Consider the following 21,331-nt stretch of genomic DNA (forward strand, 5'->3'; position numbering starts at 1 on the left):
TGATGAAAGAAACAAAGCGTGCAACTCACAGCCTTCTGTCTAGTTCTTTGTGTCTTTCACCTGTCCTCTTAGAGTCCTTACCCCTCCTCCTCCTCCTCCTCCTCCTCCTCTTCTTCTTCTTCTTCCTCTTCCTCCTCCCATCTGCTGCTGCTTCTTCTCGCCAAAGGAGCAAGTCCACCAGATGTGAGAAGACGACGTGAGAGTCAGACGGGCAGGAAGACAAGGTAAGTAAGGTACCTCACCCACCGGCGGGTGAAGAGTAATGATAATGATAATGATAATGATAATGATGCAATAGTGTTGTTGTAAAGGGGGGGAAAAAGGGAAACCTCGACAACTCATTCATCTGTGTGAGACTAGACCAAAGGAAAATTTCGAGATCCACTTCACGTACGCACTTCGTGTCGATTTGATTTGAAGATGCGTCGGTTGACTGACTACCTGGCTGGCTGTATTTGTGCCCATTTACAAGGGGATAATAGTGTATATACATACATACACACGTCGTGTCGTGTGTTGTGTGCTCATTGTACCTATCTATCATACAGAGCGGGGCGGGCGAGCGAGCAAACATGCATTGAAGCAAGCGTCGTCGTGTCCAGGATCATCATGAATCTTCAGATCAGATAGATGATCAAATTGCCTCTTTCCCTTCTTTCCTTTCCCTCCCCTTGTCCATTCATCCGTTCATGCTCCGTCCTTCATCCAATCAAATCATTCGTCATTCATCAAAGAGGTAGTAGGCCCATCCAAAAACAGAGAGATACAACGAGATGGGAAAACACGGAGAGAGAGATACAGAGCAGTCAGATATCAGACCAAAGACCCGTCCAGCTCACGCACACACGCACCCACACACCCACGTACCTCTTCAAAACCTTTCCGTAAAGCGCGTCTCGCGCACCGGACTACCGCCCAAAACGCGGCTTCGTCTCTTCTCAGCCGCCGCCGCACTCGACAGGGAGGCGACGCTCTCGGCACCACCGCTAGCATTGCTGGTGCCGCGCTCTCTACTCCTGCTACCGCCGGCCACGGCGACTGCGCTGCTGCCAGCCAAGCTGTCGGCCTCGCCGCTGCGCGTCGCGATGCTGCCGACGTCGCCGTCGGCGTCGAAGCGGTCGCGCGCCTCTTCGAAGAGATCGATGTCGTCGCCGCTCACGCTGCTGCTGACGCCATTGCTGGCACTGGTGCGGCGACGCGGCAGACGGCCGCGTGTTGCTGCTGCTGTGCCTGTGTGGCCCACTGCTGCTCCTGTTGCGTCACCGCCGGCGTTGGACAGGCTGCTCACGCTGACGTCTGCTGCGGGCCCCCCAAAGTGGTGCGTGTGGCGGTGGTGAGCAGGCGGACGGGCACCCACGCCCGCGTTGGACGACGGACGCGCCCGGCCGAGCACGGCGGAGAAGAGACCAGGTGCTCGCGCGCCGCTGCTCGACGTGCGCTTGAGGCTGCTGTCTCTGTGGTTGCCCCCCGGGTTCGGCGTGAAACTTGGGGGAGAAGCCGACGAGACGTAAGATCCTGAGTAGGAAAGACGGTTTGCCGATGCGCTTCGGCCGCTCACGAGAGCAGCGCCGCCAATGAACGAGGCAGGGCGCTGACGGTTGGCGCTGGCGAGCTTGGGTCGCGCAAACGAGTTCGAAGCTGTCGATCCTTGAGACGTAGTGGGGCGGTCTTGGGCGATGCCCGAAGCGCTGTCTGCCCATGGACGTGAAATTTTTAGATGAGTGAGGAGAGACTTGAAGCGATGGGACTTGGTGGGTTCGGGTGCTGGTTTGGGCTCTGTGACTTGGTCGGGCGCAAACTTGGGCGTTGGAGGAACGGGCGATGTAGGAGCAAAAGGCGGGAGAGGTGATTTTTGGGGCGCTGACGAGGGCGCTGTTGCATTCGTGGCTGCTGTAGTTGTTGTTGGACGAGCGTCGGTGTCTTGGTTTGCTATTTCTGGGAGGGGTATGGTGTTGCCTGGCAGCTCGTCTTCACCTTCGGAAGAGCTGACATCCGCAATCGCATCGACTTGAGAGTGGTAGCTAGGCACGGTCACTGGCGCGGGACGCGTGGTGCGGCCGCGCTCAGTACCGGAGCCGGATGTGGTAGGACGAGATTCGGCAGCAGGTTTTGATGCTTCAAGATCAGTGTGTTCAGCCCCCTGTGGATTCCTGGGAATGTCCTTGGTCTTGTGATTGGCGCCTTTCTTAATGCGCCTTTCCTCCTTCCTAAGCGCCTTGTCGGCTTCTTTCTTGGTCTTGGCCAATACTTTCTCCTCTGCTTTGCGAGACTTCTCTGTTACCCTTTCTTCGTCTGCAGCATGTTAGGAAAATAGGTTCATTTAAGAAAAAAAATACTTTACTCACTTCGTATCCTCCTCTCCTCAACCCTTCTCTCCGCCTCACGTTCCTTCTCCAACTTCTGCGTCCTCTTCTTCTCCGCCTCGTCCAATCGTTTTTCTTCATCCCTGGCTCTCTGCGCCTCTGCTGCCTCCCCGATCTCCAAAAGCGTCGGGTGAACTCGCTCCGCAGCAATTTGATTAATGTCCTTTTGGTCGATGAACTTGCCTCCGCCAATGTTCACTTTGCCATGGTTTTCCATACGCTGCTCGCCTTCTTGTGTTGCCTTTGCTCTTGCCTTTGCCTCCCATTCCTCCATCATGGATGCGCTCACCTTACCCGTCTCCTGGAAGACCTTTTCATCGATGCTGTGCATTTGTGCGTGGACCTTCCGCTCGGCAGCTGCAATGAGATTCTCACGGTCTTTTTGCCGCTTCTTTGCGTCCACATCTGCCAGCTGCTTGTTGAACACTGACATTTGATTTCTGACCCTCTGTGCTTGCACCTCGTCATCCGAGTCTTTAATGTTACCTTCGCTCGCCGCACGGCGACGCCGCCGTATGGACAGGCGCTTCCGGGGCGGTGGGTTGCCGTAGCCATAATAGTTGCGAAAATCGGCGGGCTTCTCCGAATCAATCTTGGACAGCCGTTCAGATGCCAGCTTTTGAGCTTGTTCCTGCAGGTTGAGGTACTGCAAGGCTTCGGTCCTAATGTCTGGGCTAGAGTTGGGGCTGCTTATCATGGAGCGTGGCCTGTTGGAGCTAACCCGTGCAGCAGTCTCGCCGGGGCTCGACAGGCCGGCCGCTTCGCCTGCAGCATTCTTTTGACTGTCGTACATTTTGTTTGCCATGGAAATTGCCGAAGCGCGAAGGGCATCCTGGCGGCGCTTTTCGTCAACTTCGAGAGAGACTGGTGGCGATGACGAGTACATTTCTCTGGGCATATTGTTGCCAATGTGCGCAATGCGCGACGACTGCAGCGCATCCGATTCGGGGCGGCCTTTTGCATCTTTGTCCTTCTTCTTTGTCGATGGCGCATGCGCAAGTGCGGCAGCGCTTAGTGAGTTTTGTGCAGAGTTGGCAGCATCCGAGTAAGATGGGTGAGATGAGACCGGCGCTTCAGACCTTTTTCTATTTTCGGCAGCAAATGCACCTGTTGCTGCAGTGAGGGCGTTCAACTTGCCGGCTTCGGGAAAGCCATAGTTGACTTGGGCGCTCAATCCTTTGCTCCGCATGGCGATGCCCGCGGCCGAATTTCCGTCGGCGCTGGGCTCTTGTGGACGAGTCTCTGGCTTCGCGCCGTCTCTGTGTGCTAGCAGAGCGGCCTTGGAGCCGGCGGCGCTCAATTCTGGTTTCCATGTAGGAGCCATCTTTTGGTCGTGGGCGAGCAGGGCAGCTTTGAGGGCGTTGTCGGCGGTGCCGTCTGGCTTCCACCATTCAATCTTTGTTTTGTTGCCGGCAGCGAGCAAGGCGGCGGTGCCTGCGGAATTGGCGGCGTCGATGCCTACAATGGGAAAGCTTGGTAGGTCTTCTGGGCGGGCATGCTTGAGCGAGGCTGCGGCACCTGCGAAGGAGGGTCAGATCTGGGGTAGAGGGGGATTCTACAAGTGCGCGCGTACTTGCGGAGGAAATGTCCTGATTGGCGTCGCGGTCGTTTGTCAAGCGTTCGGGGCTGGTGACGTAGAGGGCGGCCGTCGAGGCTTGCTCTTGCAACTTTTTGTCCTTGTCGTCGTGGGCTGCCGGGTCCGGACAAGGCACTTCAGCTGGACCAAGGCCACGGCCGGCGTGGTCTGTTTGGGCCATGATGTCGAGAAGCGTAAGCTGGGGTAGGAATGGAAGACTGGGTGGAAGGGGTCTGGGCCGGCATAGAGAGCGAGCGAGCGAGCGAGCGGGACGGCGGACTGTGTCAGATGGCGAGGGGACAGGTAGTTAGATATGTAGCAAGGGTAGAGGACAGCTGGAGAAGTCGAGGATGAGAGGCTTGGGCTAGGACTAGGTAGTAGTAGATGGTGCCCGTCCGGGAGTGTACCTAGGTAGCTGTCAAGGACACAAGGGTGTTGACATCATGGCTGACTGACGCAGGACAAGCAGGAAAGGAAAGGTACAGCAAGAGCTGGTGGGTAGGTACATTGTGGCATGGCGCCTTGCAGGTGCAACCACCGCCCAGCCGTCAGTCACACGGATGATACAGGCACAGTCGCATCTTCTCTCTCGACCACTTCTTCATTTCGAGTTTCTCGATCGAGCTGGCTGGCTCACTCCATAGAGACCAGACCCAAGGCCAGGGCGCGACACGACGACGACGCTAGTGGGACCTGATCGCTGCAGGGAAAACCTATCCATCCACTCTCCCCGACTCCCAACCAACTCCATCTTATCGTCTTCCGCTCTTGGATTCAGCTCCCCCTAGTCTCCCGCCGTAGGCCTGCCCTCTGCCACGCTCTAGATCGCCGCCTGGCAATTTTTAGCCCCGTACCTGGCTAACAAGAGAGCAAAAGAGCTTGGGAACTATTGACACAAGTCATCATGACTACAACAAACAACGCCCCCGTCTTTGAGAAGCTGCTCAACTTTCGCGATGTCACGTCCCTCCTCTCCAAACCGTGCAAGCTTAAATCTGGCATGATCTTCAGGAGCGCCAGACCTGGTGCGTCCCATACATCGAGCACGAGAGCACGCAAACAACTCTAACGCGCGGGAAAAAAAAAAAAAATTAGACGAAACCACGCCCGCAGACCAACAGCTCCTAACATCCCACTACGGCATCCGCAGCGTCATCGACCTGCGCTCGCCAACCGAGCACGCCCAACAGCTCAGCAAACTCTCGCCCGACGGCTCGCGCCCGCTGGCCGCGCTGCCCACGGTGCGCGGCGCCTCGTACCACCACGTCAACCTCAACGGCAACGGCTTCACGCGCGCCCTGACGGCCTCGCTCTCGTGGCCCGCCTACCTGTACCTGCTCTCGCTGTACACGCTGGGCTACCGCGCCGACACGGTGCGCTTCATGGCCGACCGCGTCATGAACCCGCTCGGCGTCCCTGGCCTCATGCTGTTGACTCTGCGCGCCAGCGCCGCCGCTGTGGGCTCCGCCTTCACCGACGTTTTGCAGCGCCCGGATGCTTATCCTGTCTTGCTCCATTGCACCCAGGGCAAGGACCGCACTGGCCTGATGGTCATGTTGGTCTTGTTCTTGCTGGGCGAGGACCCTGCTGGTGTAAAACGCGACTACGAGGCCAGTGCCGACGGTCTGGCCTCTGAACGCGAGCAGCGTGTGCGTGAGATTCGTGAGATTGGTTTGATGGAGGAGTGGGCTGACGTGTGGGTCGGGCTTGTTGAGGAGGTCGACGCTTGGTTGAAGAGCGAGTGGGGCGGCGTTGAGGGCTACCTGGACTATGCCGGTGTGAGTAGGGAGGTGCAGGAGAGGGTGAAGAGGATTCTGCTGGCATGATTTATACGATGATCTAGGGCGCGAGGGAACTGCATCTATTGGAGCTGCACGGTACGGCTGTATTCAGATACGAGATACCACTCGCTTTGAGACGATTGATGAATTGCACCTCGTTTGAAATCTATTTTCATCTTGTCCCTTGAAGCCATAACGCGCCGGCTTTTCTGACCAGGACGTCCAAATCAACTCTTTTCCAAGTTTCACGCGGAAGGATGAATTTTCTTCGCAATCAAACCACCACTCGTGCCACCATCGTGGTGTGCACGCTTTCTCTCTCTCTCTCTCTCTCCCGCCTCCTTCTATCCGTGCGTCTCTCCTTTCACTCGATAACCTTTCTTCTCCTATATGGCCATCCTGCCTTGGTTTGAGTTTCACCCATCAATCGGTGAGGGGAAGAAAAATCCCGTCAACCGCGTCTTGGCATAACGCACTGCGAGGACCACGATTTGCGGTTTGTTCCAGGCAGAGTGACCGCAAGCTGTCCGGCCCTGTTGGTAATCGAACAGGCTCCGCGGAAGAAACAGTGCGCTGTGCAAGTTGCTTTCGATGTGAAAGAGACCTCTTCGGGGCCAAGTATCAAAACCGACCGACTGCGTGGATCAGTCTCATCTCATTTCAAGGCACCACCAAAATCCAACTTGCGAGCAACCTTGTCGGGCCTGCTTGATTCTTCACCCAGAAGCTCTCCGCCCCTTCTCTTGAGATCTTCGCCCACCTTCTGCTCGCCTTCCATCTTGTTCTTCTTCGGGTTGGGCAGCTGGTCTTTCGGCGTTGGTCTTGGGTCCGCAGTCCACCACGCATGCTCGAGGACCTGTTTCGCCGTGAGGCGCTTGTGCGGATTCAACGCCAGCATCGAGCGCAGCAGTGAGATCCCTAGGGGACCGATCAAGCCGAAGCTAGTGTCCCAGTAGTCGCGGGGAAGCCCGCGTTTGATTTCTCCTTCTGAAGGCTTCATGTATCCTTCCAGCTTCGAGACGCCCGGCCAATTGTCCTCGGTGGGCGTGCCAAAGGTATCGCAGATGAGTTGGAGCTGACCCAAGTCTGTGTCGCCGGGCAGCCAGAAACGGCGGAGGACGAGCTCGGCGAAGACGACCCCCACAGACCAGACATCGACAGCTCCAGAGTAGTGGCGGGCACGGTAGAGCAGCTCTGGGGGCCGGTACCATCGTGTGATGACGTTGAAAGTCATTTCTGTATATGGGTCTGCAAAGGTTCGGGCAAGACCAAAATCGGCAATCTTGACCGACCCATCGGCTGCGATGAGCAAGTTGTTGAGCTTGATATCGCGGTGCAGAACGTAATTCGCGTGACACCACCAGATTCCCCTGCAAACCATGCCCATCCACGCCTTGATGTCTGCTGCGCCGTACGTGACGCTATCATGTGCGCGCATGAGGTCTTCGAGATCGCCGAGCGGTAAGAGTTCGAGGACAATGTTCAGGTTTTGCGATTTGGAGCTGTAGACGGCGTGGAGCTTGATGATGTTTGGGTGGGACAATTCTTGCAGGTGCTTGATTTCACGGATGGCGTCCATGGCTATGCCATCCTTGAACTCGGCATTGATCTTGATCTTCTTGATGGCGACAAAGGTGCCGGGTTCGTCCACCACTTCGCCCTTGAATACGATGGCGTAGGTACCTTCACCGAGCTTCGTGGCTGTCCAATTGAGCGTCAGTCAGCTGGACAAGCAGGCGCATAGGCAGGGAGCGCACTTTTTCTATATCTGTTCTTGACCTCCTGATTCAGTGCCTCGGACAGATCCTGAGGCGCATCTGCCGTCGAAGCATTGGCAGTTCGGGGAGAAGCTGCTTTCTTCGCATTGTGAAGGACAGTGAGCGCTTTAGCTTTGGCGGTTGTGATGTCACTGTTGGCCGAGGCCTGGTACGAGAGCAATGGAGTGCCGACCATGGCGATGCTGGGGAAACAAAGGTGACTTCCGAGGTGGAGACCGCTGGATGTATCGACTGTCGTGGCTTTCGTAGGGTCGCCGGTGGTGAGCAGTGCTCGTCACCCCTCCGCAATGGAGCCACACTTGGGGCACTGAGGACTCAGCATTTACTTCCTGTCTCTTGGAAGAGTCGACTTTCTGTCAGGATCCAGAGAGATATGTAACCAAGGCGACGGCGTACGAGGCGCAGGGAAAGCGGGCGCGTTGTGTAGTGGAAGGCAGGAGGCTTGATGTTTCGGCGAGACGTTCGCCGACGAAAAGTTGCCGCGGCGCGCACCTCCACCGACATCACCAACACCGCTCCGCCGGCCACCTCTCCCAATTTCGCGCCAAGGGCACCATTGCAGTTGGGTAGGACGCCAGGTAGTAATTTTCGCACCTATTTGCTGAAATGAATGCTAACTTGTCGAATTGCGACAGTCCACGAACCACAAGCGCCCATCATGATCCGCCGGCCACAGCTCTTCCAACCCACGCGAGTCACCTCGACGACACAGCAATGCATCCGCTCCCTGCACATGAAGTACCGGGAGCGACCAGTACCTCAGCCTACACGTTTCTGTCCAGACGTGCCCACATTCTTGACCTTGATCGGCCGCAAGGTCAGCCAACACGCCGACAAGATACCAACTTGGAAAGACCTCTTCACCATGTCTTCGGAGCAAATGCGGGACGCGGGAATTGAGCCGGCACGCAGCCGCCGCTACATCATAAACTGGCGCGAAAAGTTTCGCAACGGCGAGTACGGTGTCGGCGGCGACGCCGAGTGGGTGAACAAAGGCTTTGCGCACGTCAAGGTCATCCAGACGCCGGTAAGAAGGCTGCCAGAGAGACTCAAGGAGGCGGCGAGGAGGGAGGTGCCATTGTTCAAAGGGCTGCGTCCACGTCGCAGCGCGTTCAAGCTGTTGCAAAAGCAGAACGGCGCTTCCAAATTCGATGGTCAGCTTGCTACTGTCAACACCAACGCTGGACACAAGAAGATCGTCGTTTCTGCGACGAAGGATCGCCAGACGGCAAATACCGAAATGAAGCACTTGAAGGTGATAGGTGCGGGCAAGATTAGTGGGAGGGGCGTCGAGCTTATCAAAGGCTTCAACGGCACATTCGGGCGGATCAGGGCCACAGAGGGGCTCTGGGAGGACAGGAGAGGACACAAGGTTGATGGTGGTGAGAGAAGACGCGCAGAAGTCAGAGCGAAGAAACGGGCAGCAGCAAACAGGGAGTAAGGTGGCAGCATGATATGCTTAAGCACCTGCCCTCAACTTCAAAAGACCTAGGCCGCCATGGTTTCTCTTGGTGTATCAATCGGCACGGCGCAATTGGTGAAGAAAGAAAGTCTTCTGAGTTCTTTGAGAGAGCGTACCCACTCGCTGCTACATGTAGCCAAGAGGTCCAGCCGTCGCTAGAATCATGACTATTCCCGCCCGTTCCACCAGTCTGCTTTTATCTACGCCCTCCCATTTTGCTTCCATTCCGAACAAGTTGGGTAAAGATCTCTTGAATCAAAGCGAGCTTCATTCCTGCTGCAATGAGTTTTGCCTTTCGACCATTAGGTTCAAGTTATGTCATAACGAACTGCTTTATTCATGCCGCCGCCCAAGCAACTCCCTGCGCCTGTGTTCACGGGTCACTTACCTTAGGATTGCGGTGCGAACAGGCAGCACCATTTCCTGGATAATTGGAGGATGCATGTGACACTGGGTTGCGTAGAACAGACGACACTCGAAAGACGTGTCGATAGCTCCAGGGCAGCACATGCGGTACCTGAAACCAGCTTTCCCGAACAAAAACAACGTTTGGACGCCTCCGCTGCGCATGAGTGTGGCCCAGCTTTATGTTCCTAGTAGCGAACAATGCGAACATTTGATGTCACAGTTGCTGGCAACGACGTCGACCCGGGAGCGTCCTTAATTTCGGGCCACGAGTTTTGCAATGCTGTGAGCGTTCAAGCGGACTCATTGGGGTTCCAAAGCGCGAGCTTGGGGCTGAAGTCGCTAGAACCAACATATCGATGCTCGCGTCTGGTTGGGTCTTTCCGCATTGCCGCCGGATAGGCCTGAGACTGAGCGCCAGTAGAACAGTCTTCGGTGTCCGCTTTGGGATGTGGTGCAATTCGTTTGCATTTGTCCGATAGGGTTTATGGCACGGCTGAATGCACCTTTTACTTCTCGATCGCAATACGATTGGCGAGTGACACCAAGAGCTGGATGCTGGAAAACATCCAGACGATGAATGATTTTCTCAAGAACTTGGAATTCGAGTCGGCAATGTTAGCACCATCCCGTGTCTTGGCCTTGCCATATATGCCGAAGGTCCGCGAGCAACGGTCAGCGCGTACCTGACGGTGTGATCAAAGCGCCGAGTAGCGATGAATGTTGAGTGATTGAAACCGTGGGCGCGCATACCAAACCTATGGTTTCACGATGAGGACGGTCGCTTCTTCAATTACGCACCTGAGCAGATCTTGAGACTCGGGAAAACATGACCTGAATTGGCAGGCGCTCGTTTTCCTCGCAGCCAAGTTCCTTGAACACAGGCACATGATGGTACAGCGTCTGACAAGTAGAGCGGAACTGTGTCTGGGCGGGAGAGATGACAACAGCCGAGCTCGCTCGGATAATCAGGCCCATTCAATTCGCAGGCGTGGTGATGCAGACGCATCGCTACTGGCCGTTCAATCTGTGGCTGGCACGCAGCCGGTGAAGACAGAACCATGCTACTATTGAGAATTTCTGACTCGAGTTGCCCGGGACCAGTATTGTGGCATGACTCTGTGGCAGGGATTCACCGTGGTCATTCGAAACCTTGGCCCTGTCCTGAGATCGCCATCTGGAAAATGGAGAGATGGAGAAAAAGCAAAAGACGAGCCATTTTTCCCATGGAAGCCGGAAGCACAAATCTCCAGAGGGGCTGCGGCTCAAAAATCTGGCGAATAGCACTGGCTTTGGGTAGAGCTTAAACTTTGTTGTGACGGCAGCGGCTTTTGCAGACTTGGCAATGTGCATATCAAGGTAAAAACACTTCCTACCTGCTCCCACCAGACGCCAGCCAGAAAAGATGATTCTCGAACTGCGAGCTTCAGCGGGCGGCTGCCTCTGAACATCCGGCTCATCCGACGACAAACGGCGCCATGTCGGAACCGTCTCCACGCCAGGTACACACTACAAAAGACGTCAAGTCAATGACCAACGCCCATGTGGAATTGCAAAGGGGTCGAAGCAAGGCGATTCCAGGCAAAGCGGCATGAAGACATGGCAAAGTGAAGCAGTGGCAGGCGGCAGGCGGCAGGCGGCAGGCGGAGACATGTAGACGACTGTAACGTTGAAAGAAAAGTCTCCGGCAGGCCTGTAAAGTTGACGGCAAGGGCGTCTGGTGTTCCATGGGAGCGGCACTGCATGACTCGTGTCCCAAGTTCATGAAGAGGGACAGGCAAGAATTCCACAAGTGCCAGTGCCGCATGCGGAGGAGAGCCAAATGTCATGGCTGTGAATACATACATGTGTATGTATGGAGTTGAGACGGCGGCGGGCGGTTGATCCGGATGGCTGCCGGGTGCTCTGATGCTTATCGCGCATAGGCTTGGGTGCTTCTTTGCAGATGGCTGGCCCAAGATTGCACCGAGGGACGACGGCAATGCAGCTGATGCGACGTCCATGGACGCACGCTAAGTACGGTCCAAAGCGGCCACGCAGACGAGCGACGGAAGGCTGGTGACGGCGGTGGCAATGGGTACATGTATGTATCTTGTTACTGTACCATCAATGTCATAATGTACGTACATGTGTACGGGCTGACTAGGAACTGGCTGCACCGGCTAACTGGCGACTGTCGTGACAGACAGGGGCCATGGTGGTTCATGCAGCGCCCTGATCTCGATGGCCATCAGGTTTTGGCTTATGGTGTTTTCGAGTCGCCACTTCGGCATTGCAAACTCGAGCTGAAGCGCGCGGCATGCCGTCATCGGCTTTGGGACAGGTCGGCTGGGCTTGTAGCTAGCGGTGTGGGCGCGTGCGTCCAAAACGCGATCCCACGCCTTGTCGTCGATTTGGACCGCCTCCCCCGGCGAGTAATCGATCGTCTTGACTTACCTCGTCAATGCCCTCTCTCCCATCTAACGGCTCGCCAAGCTGCACCAGCTACCACCAGGTGCCTGGACCTGGACCACTGTTATTTGGTGTCGTCCGTTTGTGACCCCGTCGCTCCGGTCCAATCCTCTCGTTCGCGAAGCTTGCGACTCTTCATCCTCACGGCGCCCTCCTCCGTCGCCGCCACCACCACCACCACCACAACTCCTCTCCCGTTCCATGCGCCCCTCCGCCTGTTGACCGACTTTCGTCCTTCAAGGACCGCTGCCACTGGAACCTGCCGATGCGCTGCTGTCTGGTCCTCTGCCTCCACCTTGCCCTACTCGACGCGTCGGGTTAGCATCTGCTTGTCGGAGGCGACGCCGTCTCCCCTGTCTGCTGGACGGGCTCATCGCCTGGGACAAGACCTCGTCGTCCAACAACGCCTCCATCAATGCTCCGCTTTTGTTCGACACGCGGTGCCCATCGGTCAAATCTTGACGGCTCGCCAGCAACCAGCCTTGCCCGCAGTAATTGTCTGCCGCTGTGTTGAGTCAACTCGCCGTCATACCTTCATCCGACTTCAACACCTACCCTCCGCCCTGTCGCTGCTTATGGACTGAGACTCTCTTGCACATCTTTTATACGAGCCACTCTCTTCGCCTCTAGCGTCCTTGTCTCTGCTCGTTATTTTGGTATCCCATACTTTTTTGGCTTTTTTTCATAATTTTTTTCTCGCGTCGTGTTCGAGCGTTCGAGACTAAAATCCGGGCCGCCGCGTACTTACCGGTACCGACCTTTCTCCACCATCACCGTCACGCGCGACCAAGCGCGCTTCTGGAACGTCTGTTGCGAAACCCGACGCCGCGGACAAAGCTTCTTGCTTCTGTCCCGTCCGTATTGGACTCGGTGTGGCAGTCGCACCGCCATATTTGTTCGGCGCTCGTGTGCGCGGTTGCGGCGCCCATCTCGCCGCACCAAGGCTTAGAGCTTCGACACTATCATCAATTGATTCTCAAAATCCGCTGCTTTCCTTCATGACCGACCTGAGACAGAAATTGGAGCAACTGGGCCTGACGCAGTACTTTGAAATTTTTGTCACCGAGGGGTTCGACACGTGGGAGACCGTCTTGGACATTAGAGAGTCGGACCTGTAAGGAATTTTCTCCCGCAGGTCTTGGACTTGGCTCGTTTACTTACAATCGCTGTGCAGGGATTCTCTGAATGTGAAGCTTGGTCATCGCAGGGTAAGAGCTTGCCTTGAAACAGAACCATTGGTTTCCCTTTACCCAAGAGACCATGCTAATAATGGCCCAGAAACTTCAGCGCGCCATTGCCGAGACAAGGGGAATACCATTGGAACGCATCGACCGTCCACTACCACAACTTCAAGCCGCCTCAAGCGTAGACGGCTCTTATCGCAGCGATGATTCGGCATCTGAGTCCAAGTTTGGCACCAAGCGCTCAATCCCCCCGTCCAACAACACGGGAAATCAAGCAAAGCGCAAGTATCGTCGCCATCCGAAACCAGACGAAAATGCCCCTGAAAGGCCAGCCTCGGCCTACGTCATATTCTCAAACCGTGAGTGCCCTGTTCGGCCGATCGAAGCATCCGACTGACGGATTGGAAGAAATGAGAGAGACGTTGAAAGGGCAAGAGCTCACCTTCACGGAGATTGCAAAGCTTGTTGGCGAGAGGTGGCAGACTCTTTCGCCAAATTCGCGTGAAGCGTGCGAACGACAAGCTGCAACCGCAAAGGAAAAGTATTATGCGGAGTTAGCCGAGTACAAGAAGACTCCCGAGTATACCAAGTATCAGGAGTATCTTGTCGAGTTCAGGGCAAAACACAACCTGCCGCAATCAGCTACCGGTTGGTTGAAAGTGGTCAAGGACAGTGGGGCTTTGCTAACTTGAGTTCAGAAGGAAAACGCTCCAAGGCGGACGACGCACCAAAAGCCGCACGAAGCACCAGCCACGAGCTTTTCGACAAATCCGCAAGAAGAAGAGACAGCGACGCCTTTTTCAACCAGGGCTCACTACTGCATCGACGGTCTGGATCCAGTCCACCACCTGGTCCCCATTCACGCCCCGGTGGAAGACAGTTGGCTTCCAAATCGACATCACCCGCAGGATTCAGCCATTCGGGCATAGGGTCGCCTGGTCTTGCGGGACACTATTCTCCCATGTCGGCATCTCCTACATCAGCAACCGTGTTCAAGGAACCAGAATTCTCGCACCCTTCGACCCCTACGCAGGCTGAAGTGCGCGACAGGCCACAGGAAGCTCCATATTCATCCATACACAACTATGCGTTCCCTCGCGGAACCGCTCCAACAATGACATCAAATTATGCAGGGTCGGCCTCCGGCGATCGCGACATCGCTGCGCGACGTATTCGCCGCGAGTCCTCATCGTTGCCCTCATTGGTGCACGACGACACTACTGCAACAACATTATCATCCGAAAGCAGCGGCGGCGGCTATGCGCCCAACAACCACAGCAATGCGACTTTGCCTCATCCCCAGACATCACTTCTACCCCTTCCAGATGCTCAGAAAGCGCACCGCGTCTTGCCACAACCGATACCCTCCACCCTCGCAATGGCACATTCGCCGCTTGACGCGCCGCGCCCAACCCCGATTGGTGCTCCTCCACCACCGAAGCCGACGGCCACGTTTCCGCCATCTCCACACCAATCGCAGCCGCACGACGGCCGTCAGAGTTCCTCTTTGGCGGTCTTGCTTCGTGCTGGTGAGCTGGCGCGAGGTGCGGATCCTTCACCTCCGGGTGGTAAGGAGTATCCACCGTAGGACCTACTTGGCAGAATCAACCTAGTGAGCAAAGGCTGTTCAGGTATAGGGAGAGGTCTCCGTCGAGACCCACCAAATTTTTTTCGCAAGGACTTATCAATCGCAAAAAACACTTATTCACTACGCATTTCATCATGATTGATCCGCGGCCTCTCCAAGGTGAGCGGAAGCAAAGGCAGGGGAACGAAGTTTGACTCGGTGGGAGCCGTCAGCCTTTTTGGCGCATTTCGCATCATTTATTCTTCATGGTTTGCAAATGAAGCGTTGGCCAGGCTTTAACTTGAATTAAGGTCTTTTACGACAGGCACAGCAACTTTCACTTGACACAAGCCTACGTCGACACATCTAATCGAAATTGACGACGTTAAGAAGTCAATTCACATGGGCGGAACTGCACCATGGCAATATTCAGGTCAAGAACAACAAATATTTTTTTTTTTTTTTTTTTTTGCGGGGGGGGGGGAGAGAGTTTGGGGCGTTCAGGGGAATTTGCTGGCCGTGGCCTCCGGTTTCACCAGTGGGAAGTATCCAGTTTTCCTCAATGTCGACCATGGTGTATTCAGGGTCGAAAGCGCGGGCAACAGCCACACTTGGTGATCGATTGAACAGTTTAGAGTCCTTCGTCGCCTGCGGACTCCCTGTTGTCAAGGTAGCAGATCTCCCATGTGGCACGTTGCACTCTAGATGGTTTTGATTGATCATTACTAAGTTGGTCGGGCTGTCTCAAGATGTGCATAGTAAGCACAGAAACTGCGCTGCACAAACTCCCAGGGTTGGGGAAACTTTTGCCACCCACTGCCGACTGTTCGATCAACCGGAAACACCCCCGGTCGACGCCCAGACCAACCGCGGGTTAGAGTCGACAGACAAGACGAATTATCCCCCATCGATGAGCGGCGGCGGCGGGGAGACGGAGTCCAAGGCCGAAATACCCAAGCATCGGCAGTGGGGACTCGTCGAACCTTTCGCGCTCTTGCATTTATCCTCAGCATCGCGAGCACATTGACGTGTGCCGTGGTTGCCACCATGGTGTCGACCACCAACGAAGACACCCTGCCGCCAGGGCACGACCAGTCTGCCGCTGCCGTCACGGCTCGTTTCAATTTTTTTTTTTTTTTTTTTAATTCCTCTCTCTTTCCGGCACCACCAGGTATCACTCGTGTTTACAGAAGCAGCCGTCTGGACCCTGACTGCTCCCTCACCGCGACCAGAACTGGGCCCGCGTTGCCACTGTCCGACATGACTTGATTCCAAGGGGTGGGCATGGTGTCGCGGGAGCCGGCAACGGTTTGGAACACGGGGGCGGAACGGGCCGAGCAGAGGCCCTGGTCAAGACGGGGGATTGATGGGACGGACAAGACGGCTGTCGTTGGGTTGAGGTGACTTACTGAGCAGGTGCAACAACAAATACACGGAAGCAACACTTTGCGCCCGTCAGCCAGGGCACCTCGCCATCGAACGGAGAGCAACATTTGAACGACGAGAATATGGGGACACGTTATTCGGGACGGCCGAACTTTGGTCGACGACGACAGCATGTGCCGTGCTGGCACTTTGATCGACGAACACATCTCGTCTGCGCACATTGATCTGTCGCACTTGGTTCCTGCGTCGAGCTCGCGCCCAAAACTTAATCTTCTTTATTTAGTCCCGCAACGGCGGGTTGTTCTCTGGCTTTCGAGTGGGGATGAAAGTGGAGGACTGATCGGTTGAAGAGGAGGGCATCCTGTTTGTCCGTGGAGGACTCCGTTTTCTTGTCCTCCTCTCTCCCTTTCCTCCTCCACCTTTTGCTCTTCCCCTCCTGCCGGAGCGATGGCCGTTTTGCGCTGCCCCTTTCTGCCCTCTTTCTTACTCGATTTCCTACTCCAAAAAGACTCCGATTGGAGCTTGCGGAACGATGAAGAAAGGGCCGGGGCCGAGGGCAAGGCGGCGTCGTCCATCACGAACGAAAGAAGAGAAACACAGAGAAGAACATTGGGAAACTATTATCTTTTTAAAAATGGGTCTCACAGCCCATCATCACAACCGTGCCGGTTGGCCTCTTTGTGTGTGGCTGCGGTCTCGGCGGGGCAAATGGGCGCTGCCGAGACCAATGCTACTGCGCGAGGAGACTCCGGTAACTGTTGGCAGAATCAGCCAGGTATTTGATTCTTGTCTTTTGGGGATGGAGGAGGGAGGAGGGAGGAGGATGAAATGAAGTAAGAGCTGGGGTTTAGGGTTGGGCGGGTTCAGGGTGACGGAGATGGACGAAGGAGAGACGGTGCCGGGAAGAGGAGGTGAAGCGGACTACGGAACAGCTCATGACCTTCTCTTCTTATGTCGCACTAACACCACACGACGAGCGACGTCGACAATTTTTCTTCCCCAAAGCCAGCCACACGCGCGAACTGTTTACTTTTACCGACCTACGACTGTAACGACCGACCGAGCGCCGCGGCGTGCGCAGAAAGAGCAAAGCCAGACATAACGAACTCACATGACGACGAAAGAGCCGGACACGCCAATCAAGATCACGGGCGAGAACGACGACAGTTTCGCGCCTGACATGCGCGTGGAGCCGGCACTACGGCCCCTCCACGTGCATCCACGTCGTACCTGTGCTCCCCACGCTGCATGGGAGGCGCCGAGCTCGAGTCAAAGAAGCACAAGGCCGATTCCGAGGCGTCGGCTCGTGGTTATCGAGACGACGGCGTTTGCAGATGAGGCCGTGAGTTGGACCGCGGTAGATGGGGTTTGCGGGGGCTTTGGGGAAGAGAGAAGGTCCAGGCAAGAGCGGGTGGTTGGAGAAAGCAGACGCCGCAAAAAAAAAAAAAAAAAAAAAAACCCCCCTCCCGTTTGGGAGGGATGATGGGAAGACGAGAGAATTGGGGGCACATTATGGCGGGATTTCTTTTTCTTCACTTTTCGGAGGGGTTACATATGTTGGGGCCTCATCTCTTCTCACCTTTCATTCAGTTACGGCATTCCAATGTTGCTACGTGATGACGGTTTGCATTCGGCCACGACGCGATGCCCAAGGCATCAAAAGGGTTGGTCGGTCCTTTGGGGGCACGAGCTAGCGTTGTTGGTTTGTTTGATTTTTTCGGTTTCTTTCTAGACTTTTGCTGTCGTTGTGTTTGTGGTTGGCAGGGAAATTTCGGTATCATTTTGCACGTTGCATTTAGTTTTTTGCTCAGCTCTCCCCCGGTGACGGATGGCAGCACAGTGGGTGAAAAAAAAGAAAAGACACTTGGTACGGACAGCAGCTCGCCAAGCGCAGTTGCGATGGTAGATGGCTGCTCCCTAGGCATGGCTGTAATGGTGGACGACTGCTCCCCAGGCGCGGCTGTGATGGCGGAAGACTGCTCCCTAGAGGATGTCTCATTTCTTTCTACACCCACTGTGGACGGGCAACACACCAGGAGACAGGAAGCTCTTTGCTCGGGATAAGGATTCGCTGCTGCGGTGTGACCCGACGACGGCATAATTTTTGGGATATCTTTTTGGCACACGGCCGTTGGTGGTGGCGCTGACGTTGTGATTCGAGGCAAGGAATGTGTCTCGCGTATCGAAGACAAGGTTGTTGCCGTCGCCGCCGCCGCCGCCATCGCCGCCTCGTGCCCGTCTTCTTTTGCGCCGGCCTCTTCCTTGATCAGGCGGCACTCTTTCACTGCGGGCGTAAGTACACACATGCTTCATTCCCGTATCTGCGACGCCACTTGTGTGGTACCCCACAAGCCTGTCTGTTGTGGTATGTGGCTTGCTCAGGTTTCTTGTGGTTGCCAAATTGTTACGTCGGCATGAGAGAATGGGCACCTCGAGAGCTCGGGACTGTCAGGCTCCAAAGCTTAACTTGTGGGATGGTATTTGGAAGCATGACTACCGAGGACCACTTTTCGCAGCATCGCATCGACGATTGCAGTGGAGGGGGGGTTACCTTACTGGGCAAGAACTGGATTTCCCCCCCCCCAACATGTGCCCTTGTGGATCAGGAGCGTAGGCGATGGAGGGGAGAAGAAGCGCTGGGGGCTTCCTTGAGTCTTGGTCATTGGCCTGACCGACTTGATTCTGTGGAGATGATGAGCCAGGGCCGGCCGGTGAGCTTCCGGCAGTCGCGGGCTGTTCTCAGCAGATGTTGCTCTTCGACGCTCAGGTCTGGGCGTGTGACGTGAGAGACTGAAGGCGTTCTCTAATCGGTGGCGTAGGTAGCGGCGTCTGGTACGTTCTCAGACGAAGATGGTGATGCGGATGTCAAAGGTTGGCAGCAATCGCGTCAGCCGTCAAAGGCAGCGTGCCATGCTCGGTTCCCCTGCAGACTGCCGTGCCATCCATCTTCGTTGGGCAAGCACTGCTGTGTGAGCGCGGAAACGAGGCTGACAAGCACATGCCAGCTGATATATGTTGTGGACATGCGCTAGATTGCCTGATGCGCGACGACGCTCACCGACACGGAGAGCAGGTTGGAGTGTGGGAGATGAGCGGGAGTGCTCTACTCCTACTGTTGGGTCGAATGTCCATCGTGATATTGAAAAGGAGCAACACAGTGGAGTTGGGAGACAATATATCATGACTCGTGTTAGAGGCACACATGTCTTTTCGGTTGAGCGCGTGCCCGCCTTGGCCGGTGGGCGCAGGTTGCTGCAAGGCCAACGGTATGCCGCACCGACATGTACTTCACTTTGGCTTCGCGCTCCATCAGCTTGTCTTTGGCTTAAGCCCATTTGGAAAGCTTCCCCGCCGACGGCTGCTGCAACTACCTCATGCTTTCCCGCGTCTCTCATCTCCGGTCGCGCCTCAGAATGGGCTGCGGGCCCGAGCCCTGCTTTTTGCAGCGCGACGGCTGTCATTCTCTTGTCGGATCCTCTGGAGAACAACTCGTCTCGCGGTCCTGTGTTCCGTATATCAGCTGCTTTGGCGCAGATGCCGTTTCGCATCCTCACTAGCGAATACCTCGTCCCCATTCGCCGTTACGCGTTGACTTGATCTGTGCCTCGAGCCCTGCCGCCTATTATTATACCCACGACGAGCTTGACCATGATTTAGCTCGACTGACGATTTGACCTCGCTGGCCTCCCTCGGGCACTCGAGAAAACACCATGGCCCACGCATCATCACCCAGTCGCCTGATACGCCTGCGCGCGCTCAAGTCGGAGGACCTCCCGCCTCACCCAATCATAGGACCGACCTCTTCCAGCTCGGTCGACCTCTTCCAATTCCTCAGCGATGTCCTCGACGACGGCGTCAAGTTTGCCGAGGAGGTGGTTCCCGAGACGTTCAAAACAGGCGCCGACAAGACGGCACCGCCGGCCGCCGCCAAGGTCCGGATACTGGCGCGAGACATGAAGAGAGACGAACTTCCGCACCTGGACGCAAAGGGCGAAACCTGGTTTGCGCGGCTCAGCATCCATGAAGACAAGGCAGCGGCTGGAACGGCGACCTTTGACGAGTTTGAATTTGGACTGAGGCAAAATCATGCTACGAATGAGATGACTTATATGCCGTCGATATTCGACGCGCATCTGGTCGCCGATTGGAGTGATCTGATGAATGTCAATGGTCGCAGTGTAGGCGGCGGCTACACTGACATAACCATGCAAAGTGAGTTGTTTCAACGCCTGGCGTGTTTGTGGGTTGGACCACCATGTTGACGTTGATGCAGTTTACGAAATGGCGTATCAACTTCCGTTTCCTCTGGCTAACCGCGCATTTGCTCAACTCATCATCACGGCTAATACGTCGTCCGACTCTTTTGTGGTGGTCCAAATCCCAGTCGACCTGTCAGACTTTCCCGAAGCCGAGGTGCTCTACATCAACGGTCGGAACAAGCGCGACGGAGACAGCGCGTTGAAAAAGAAGAAGACTGTCCGCGGCGAATATGTCAGCGTCGAGAGAGTGAAAAAGACCGACATGGGAGATGTCTCGTGGCTCATGGCGGCTTCCAGTGATGCGAAAGGAGCGATTCCGCTTGCACTGCAAAAGTGGAAATTGCCAGACGAGATCACCAAAGATGTCGGATTCTTTCTCAAGTTTTGCGCTGAGCAGAGGGCCAAGTGAACGAACGGCAAGGCTAAAGCCAGCAAAGCACTTTGAGTGGCGCATGGAGAGTCTGGGTGTTCCTTCTCTACCTACTTTAAGATACCACCTGATAATACAGCTTGCCCCGGGTTGAGGACCAGTGAGTTCTCAGCCATCTTCACATTTCCCAGCTCAAAGAAGCGGTGGAGTGCCAATGACGAACGAAATGTTTGCTTCCCAGGGCGAGACGAAATGTTTGCTGGCAATCAAGAAAGTTTGGATGGTAAGAGGGGGTTCTGTTTGATTTTCAGCCGCACAGAAAGTGCAGATGCTGTTAGTTTCACCATAGCGGAATGGGCAACGGTGATTGGTTGTGCAGGCAAGGGCGGAAAGACTACCGCCAGCCCGAAAGCCTGGCGGAGATGACCTTTGACAAGTTGGCCTTGGACAAATACAATACAGTAGTAGCCCAGCCATTGCAGTACGGCATTAAAGAGCTGCTGAACAGCTCGACCATTAGTCGGCTTTGGGAGTTTTTTTTTTCTTTTTTTTTTTTTTTCTTTCCCTCCCTGAATCGCGGTACCCGCGGCCAAGAGCTTCAAGAAGGTTGGTCTAACATCCATCCCGCGCTAAGGTACGTCACCTGTCGCTGACTTTTGTAGTCCGGACGGGAGCAATCTTACCAACTTCCTGCCGTTTTCCTGTGCCTCGTTGATCTCTCGTCTCTGCCTTTGCGCTTTTGGTTGATG

General features: G+C 55.5%; 9 protein-coding genes across 9 annotated transcripts; 4 read left to right on the top strand and 5 right to left on the bottom strand.

Moving 5' to 3' along the window:
* Window positions 1-424: 424 nt before the first annotated feature.
* On the bottom strand, window positions 425-4,415 carry IWZ02DRAFT_441352 (uncharacterized protein). Its single transcript, XM_066766908.1, has 3 exons — window positions 3,937-4,415; window positions 2,346-3,881; window positions 425-2,292 (listed from the first exon to the last, which is right to left on the bottom strand). The coding sequence occupies exons 1-3, from the start codon at window positions 4,118-4,120 to the stop codon at window positions 872-874; spliced, it is 3,141 nt and encodes a 1,046-aa protein (XP_066625882.1). The 5' UTR covers window positions 4,121-4,415; the 3' UTR covers window positions 425-871.
* On the top strand, window positions 4,416-5,840 carry IWZ02DRAFT_441355 (protein-tyrosine phosphatase-like protein). Its single transcript, XM_066766909.1, has 2 exons — window positions 4,416-4,964; window positions 5,035-5,840. The coding sequence occupies exons 1-2, from the start codon at window positions 4,844-4,846 to the stop codon at window positions 5,763-5,765; spliced, it is 852 nt and encodes a 283-aa protein (XP_066625883.1). The 5' UTR covers window positions 4,416-4,843; the 3' UTR covers window positions 5,766-5,840.
* A 230-nt stretch (window positions 5,841-6,070) lies between these two features.
* On the bottom strand, window positions 6,071-7,763 carry IWZ02DRAFT_122890 (putative serine/threonine protein kinase). The gene is made up of 2 exons (XM_066761489.1): window positions 7,478-7,763; window positions 6,071-7,421 (listed from the first exon to the last, which is right to left on the bottom strand). The coding sequence occupies exons 1-2, from the start codon at window positions 7,671-7,673 to the stop codon at window positions 6,376-6,378; spliced, it is 1,242 nt and encodes a 413-aa protein (XP_066625884.1). The 5' UTR covers window positions 7,674-7,763; the 3' UTR covers window positions 6,071-6,375.
* Window positions 7,764-8,000: 237 nt separating this feature from the next.
* Window positions 8,001-9,031, top strand: IWZ02DRAFT_122909 (mitochondrial 37S ribosomal protein mS41). The gene is made up of 2 exons (XM_066761490.1): window positions 8,001-8,064; window positions 8,134-9,031. The coding sequence occupies exon 2, from the start codon at window positions 8,157-8,159 to the stop codon at window positions 8,937-8,939; it is 783 nt and encodes a 260-aa protein (XP_066625885.1). The 5' UTR covers window positions 8,001-8,064; window positions 8,134-8,156; the 3' UTR covers window positions 8,940-9,031.
* A 1,423-nt stretch (window positions 9,032-10,454) lies between these two features.
* IWZ02DRAFT_441362 (uncharacterized protein) lies at window positions 10,455-11,508 on the bottom strand. Its single transcript, XM_066766911.1, has one exon. It carries the CDS (start codon window positions 11,366-11,368, stop codon window positions 10,892-10,894), a length of 477 nt encoding a protein of 158 aa, XP_066625886.1. The 5' UTR covers window positions 11,369-11,508; the 3' UTR covers window positions 10,455-10,891.
* Window positions 11,509-12,607: 1,099 nt separating this feature from the next.
* Window positions 12,608-14,779, top strand: IWZ02DRAFT_122921 (uncharacterized protein). The gene is made up of 5 exons (XM_066761491.1): window positions 12,608-12,930; window positions 12,991-13,024; window positions 13,095-13,359; window positions 13,409-13,648; window positions 13,699-14,779. The coding sequence occupies exons 1-5, from the start codon at window positions 12,815-12,817 to the stop codon at window positions 14,586-14,588; spliced, it is 1,545 nt and encodes a 514-aa protein (XP_066625887.1). The 5' UTR covers window positions 12,608-12,814; the 3' UTR covers window positions 14,589-14,779.
* A 2,493-nt stretch (window positions 14,780-17,272) lies between these two features.
* On the bottom strand, window positions 17,273-18,553 carry IWZ02DRAFT_122950 (uncharacterized protein). Its single transcript, XM_066761494.1, has one exon. The coding sequence runs from the start codon at window positions 18,257-18,259 to the stop codon at window positions 17,540-17,542; it is 720 nt and encodes a 239-aa protein (XP_066625888.1). The 5' UTR covers window positions 18,260-18,553; the 3' UTR covers window positions 17,273-17,539.
* IWZ02DRAFT_122973 (uncharacterized protein) lies at window positions 18,554-19,850 on the bottom strand. Its single transcript, XM_066761495.1, has one exon. It carries the CDS (start codon window positions 19,526-19,528, stop codon window positions 18,848-18,850), a length of 681 nt encoding a protein of 226 aa, XP_066625889.1. The 5' UTR covers window positions 19,529-19,850; the 3' UTR covers window positions 18,554-18,847.
* IWZ02DRAFT_122928 (uncharacterized protein) lies at window positions 19,401-20,778 on the top strand. The gene is made up of 2 exons (XM_066761492.1): window positions 19,401-20,165; window positions 20,227-20,778. Exons 1-2 carry the CDS (start codon window positions 19,664-19,666, stop codon window positions 20,619-20,621), a joined length of 897 nt encoding a protein of 298 aa, XP_066625890.1. The 5' UTR covers window positions 19,401-19,663; the 3' UTR covers window positions 20,622-20,778.
* The last annotated feature ends 553 nt before the right edge of the window (window positions 20,779-21,331 follow it).

This window comes from Phyllosticta citriasiana (assembly GCF_038021145.1).
Source record: "Phyllosticta citriasiana strain CBS 120426 chromosome Unknown IWZ02scaffold_2, whole genome shotgun sequence".
NCBI lineage: Eukaryota > Fungi > Ascomycota > Dothideomycetes > Botryosphaeriales > Phyllostictaceae > Phyllosticta > Phyllosticta citriasiana.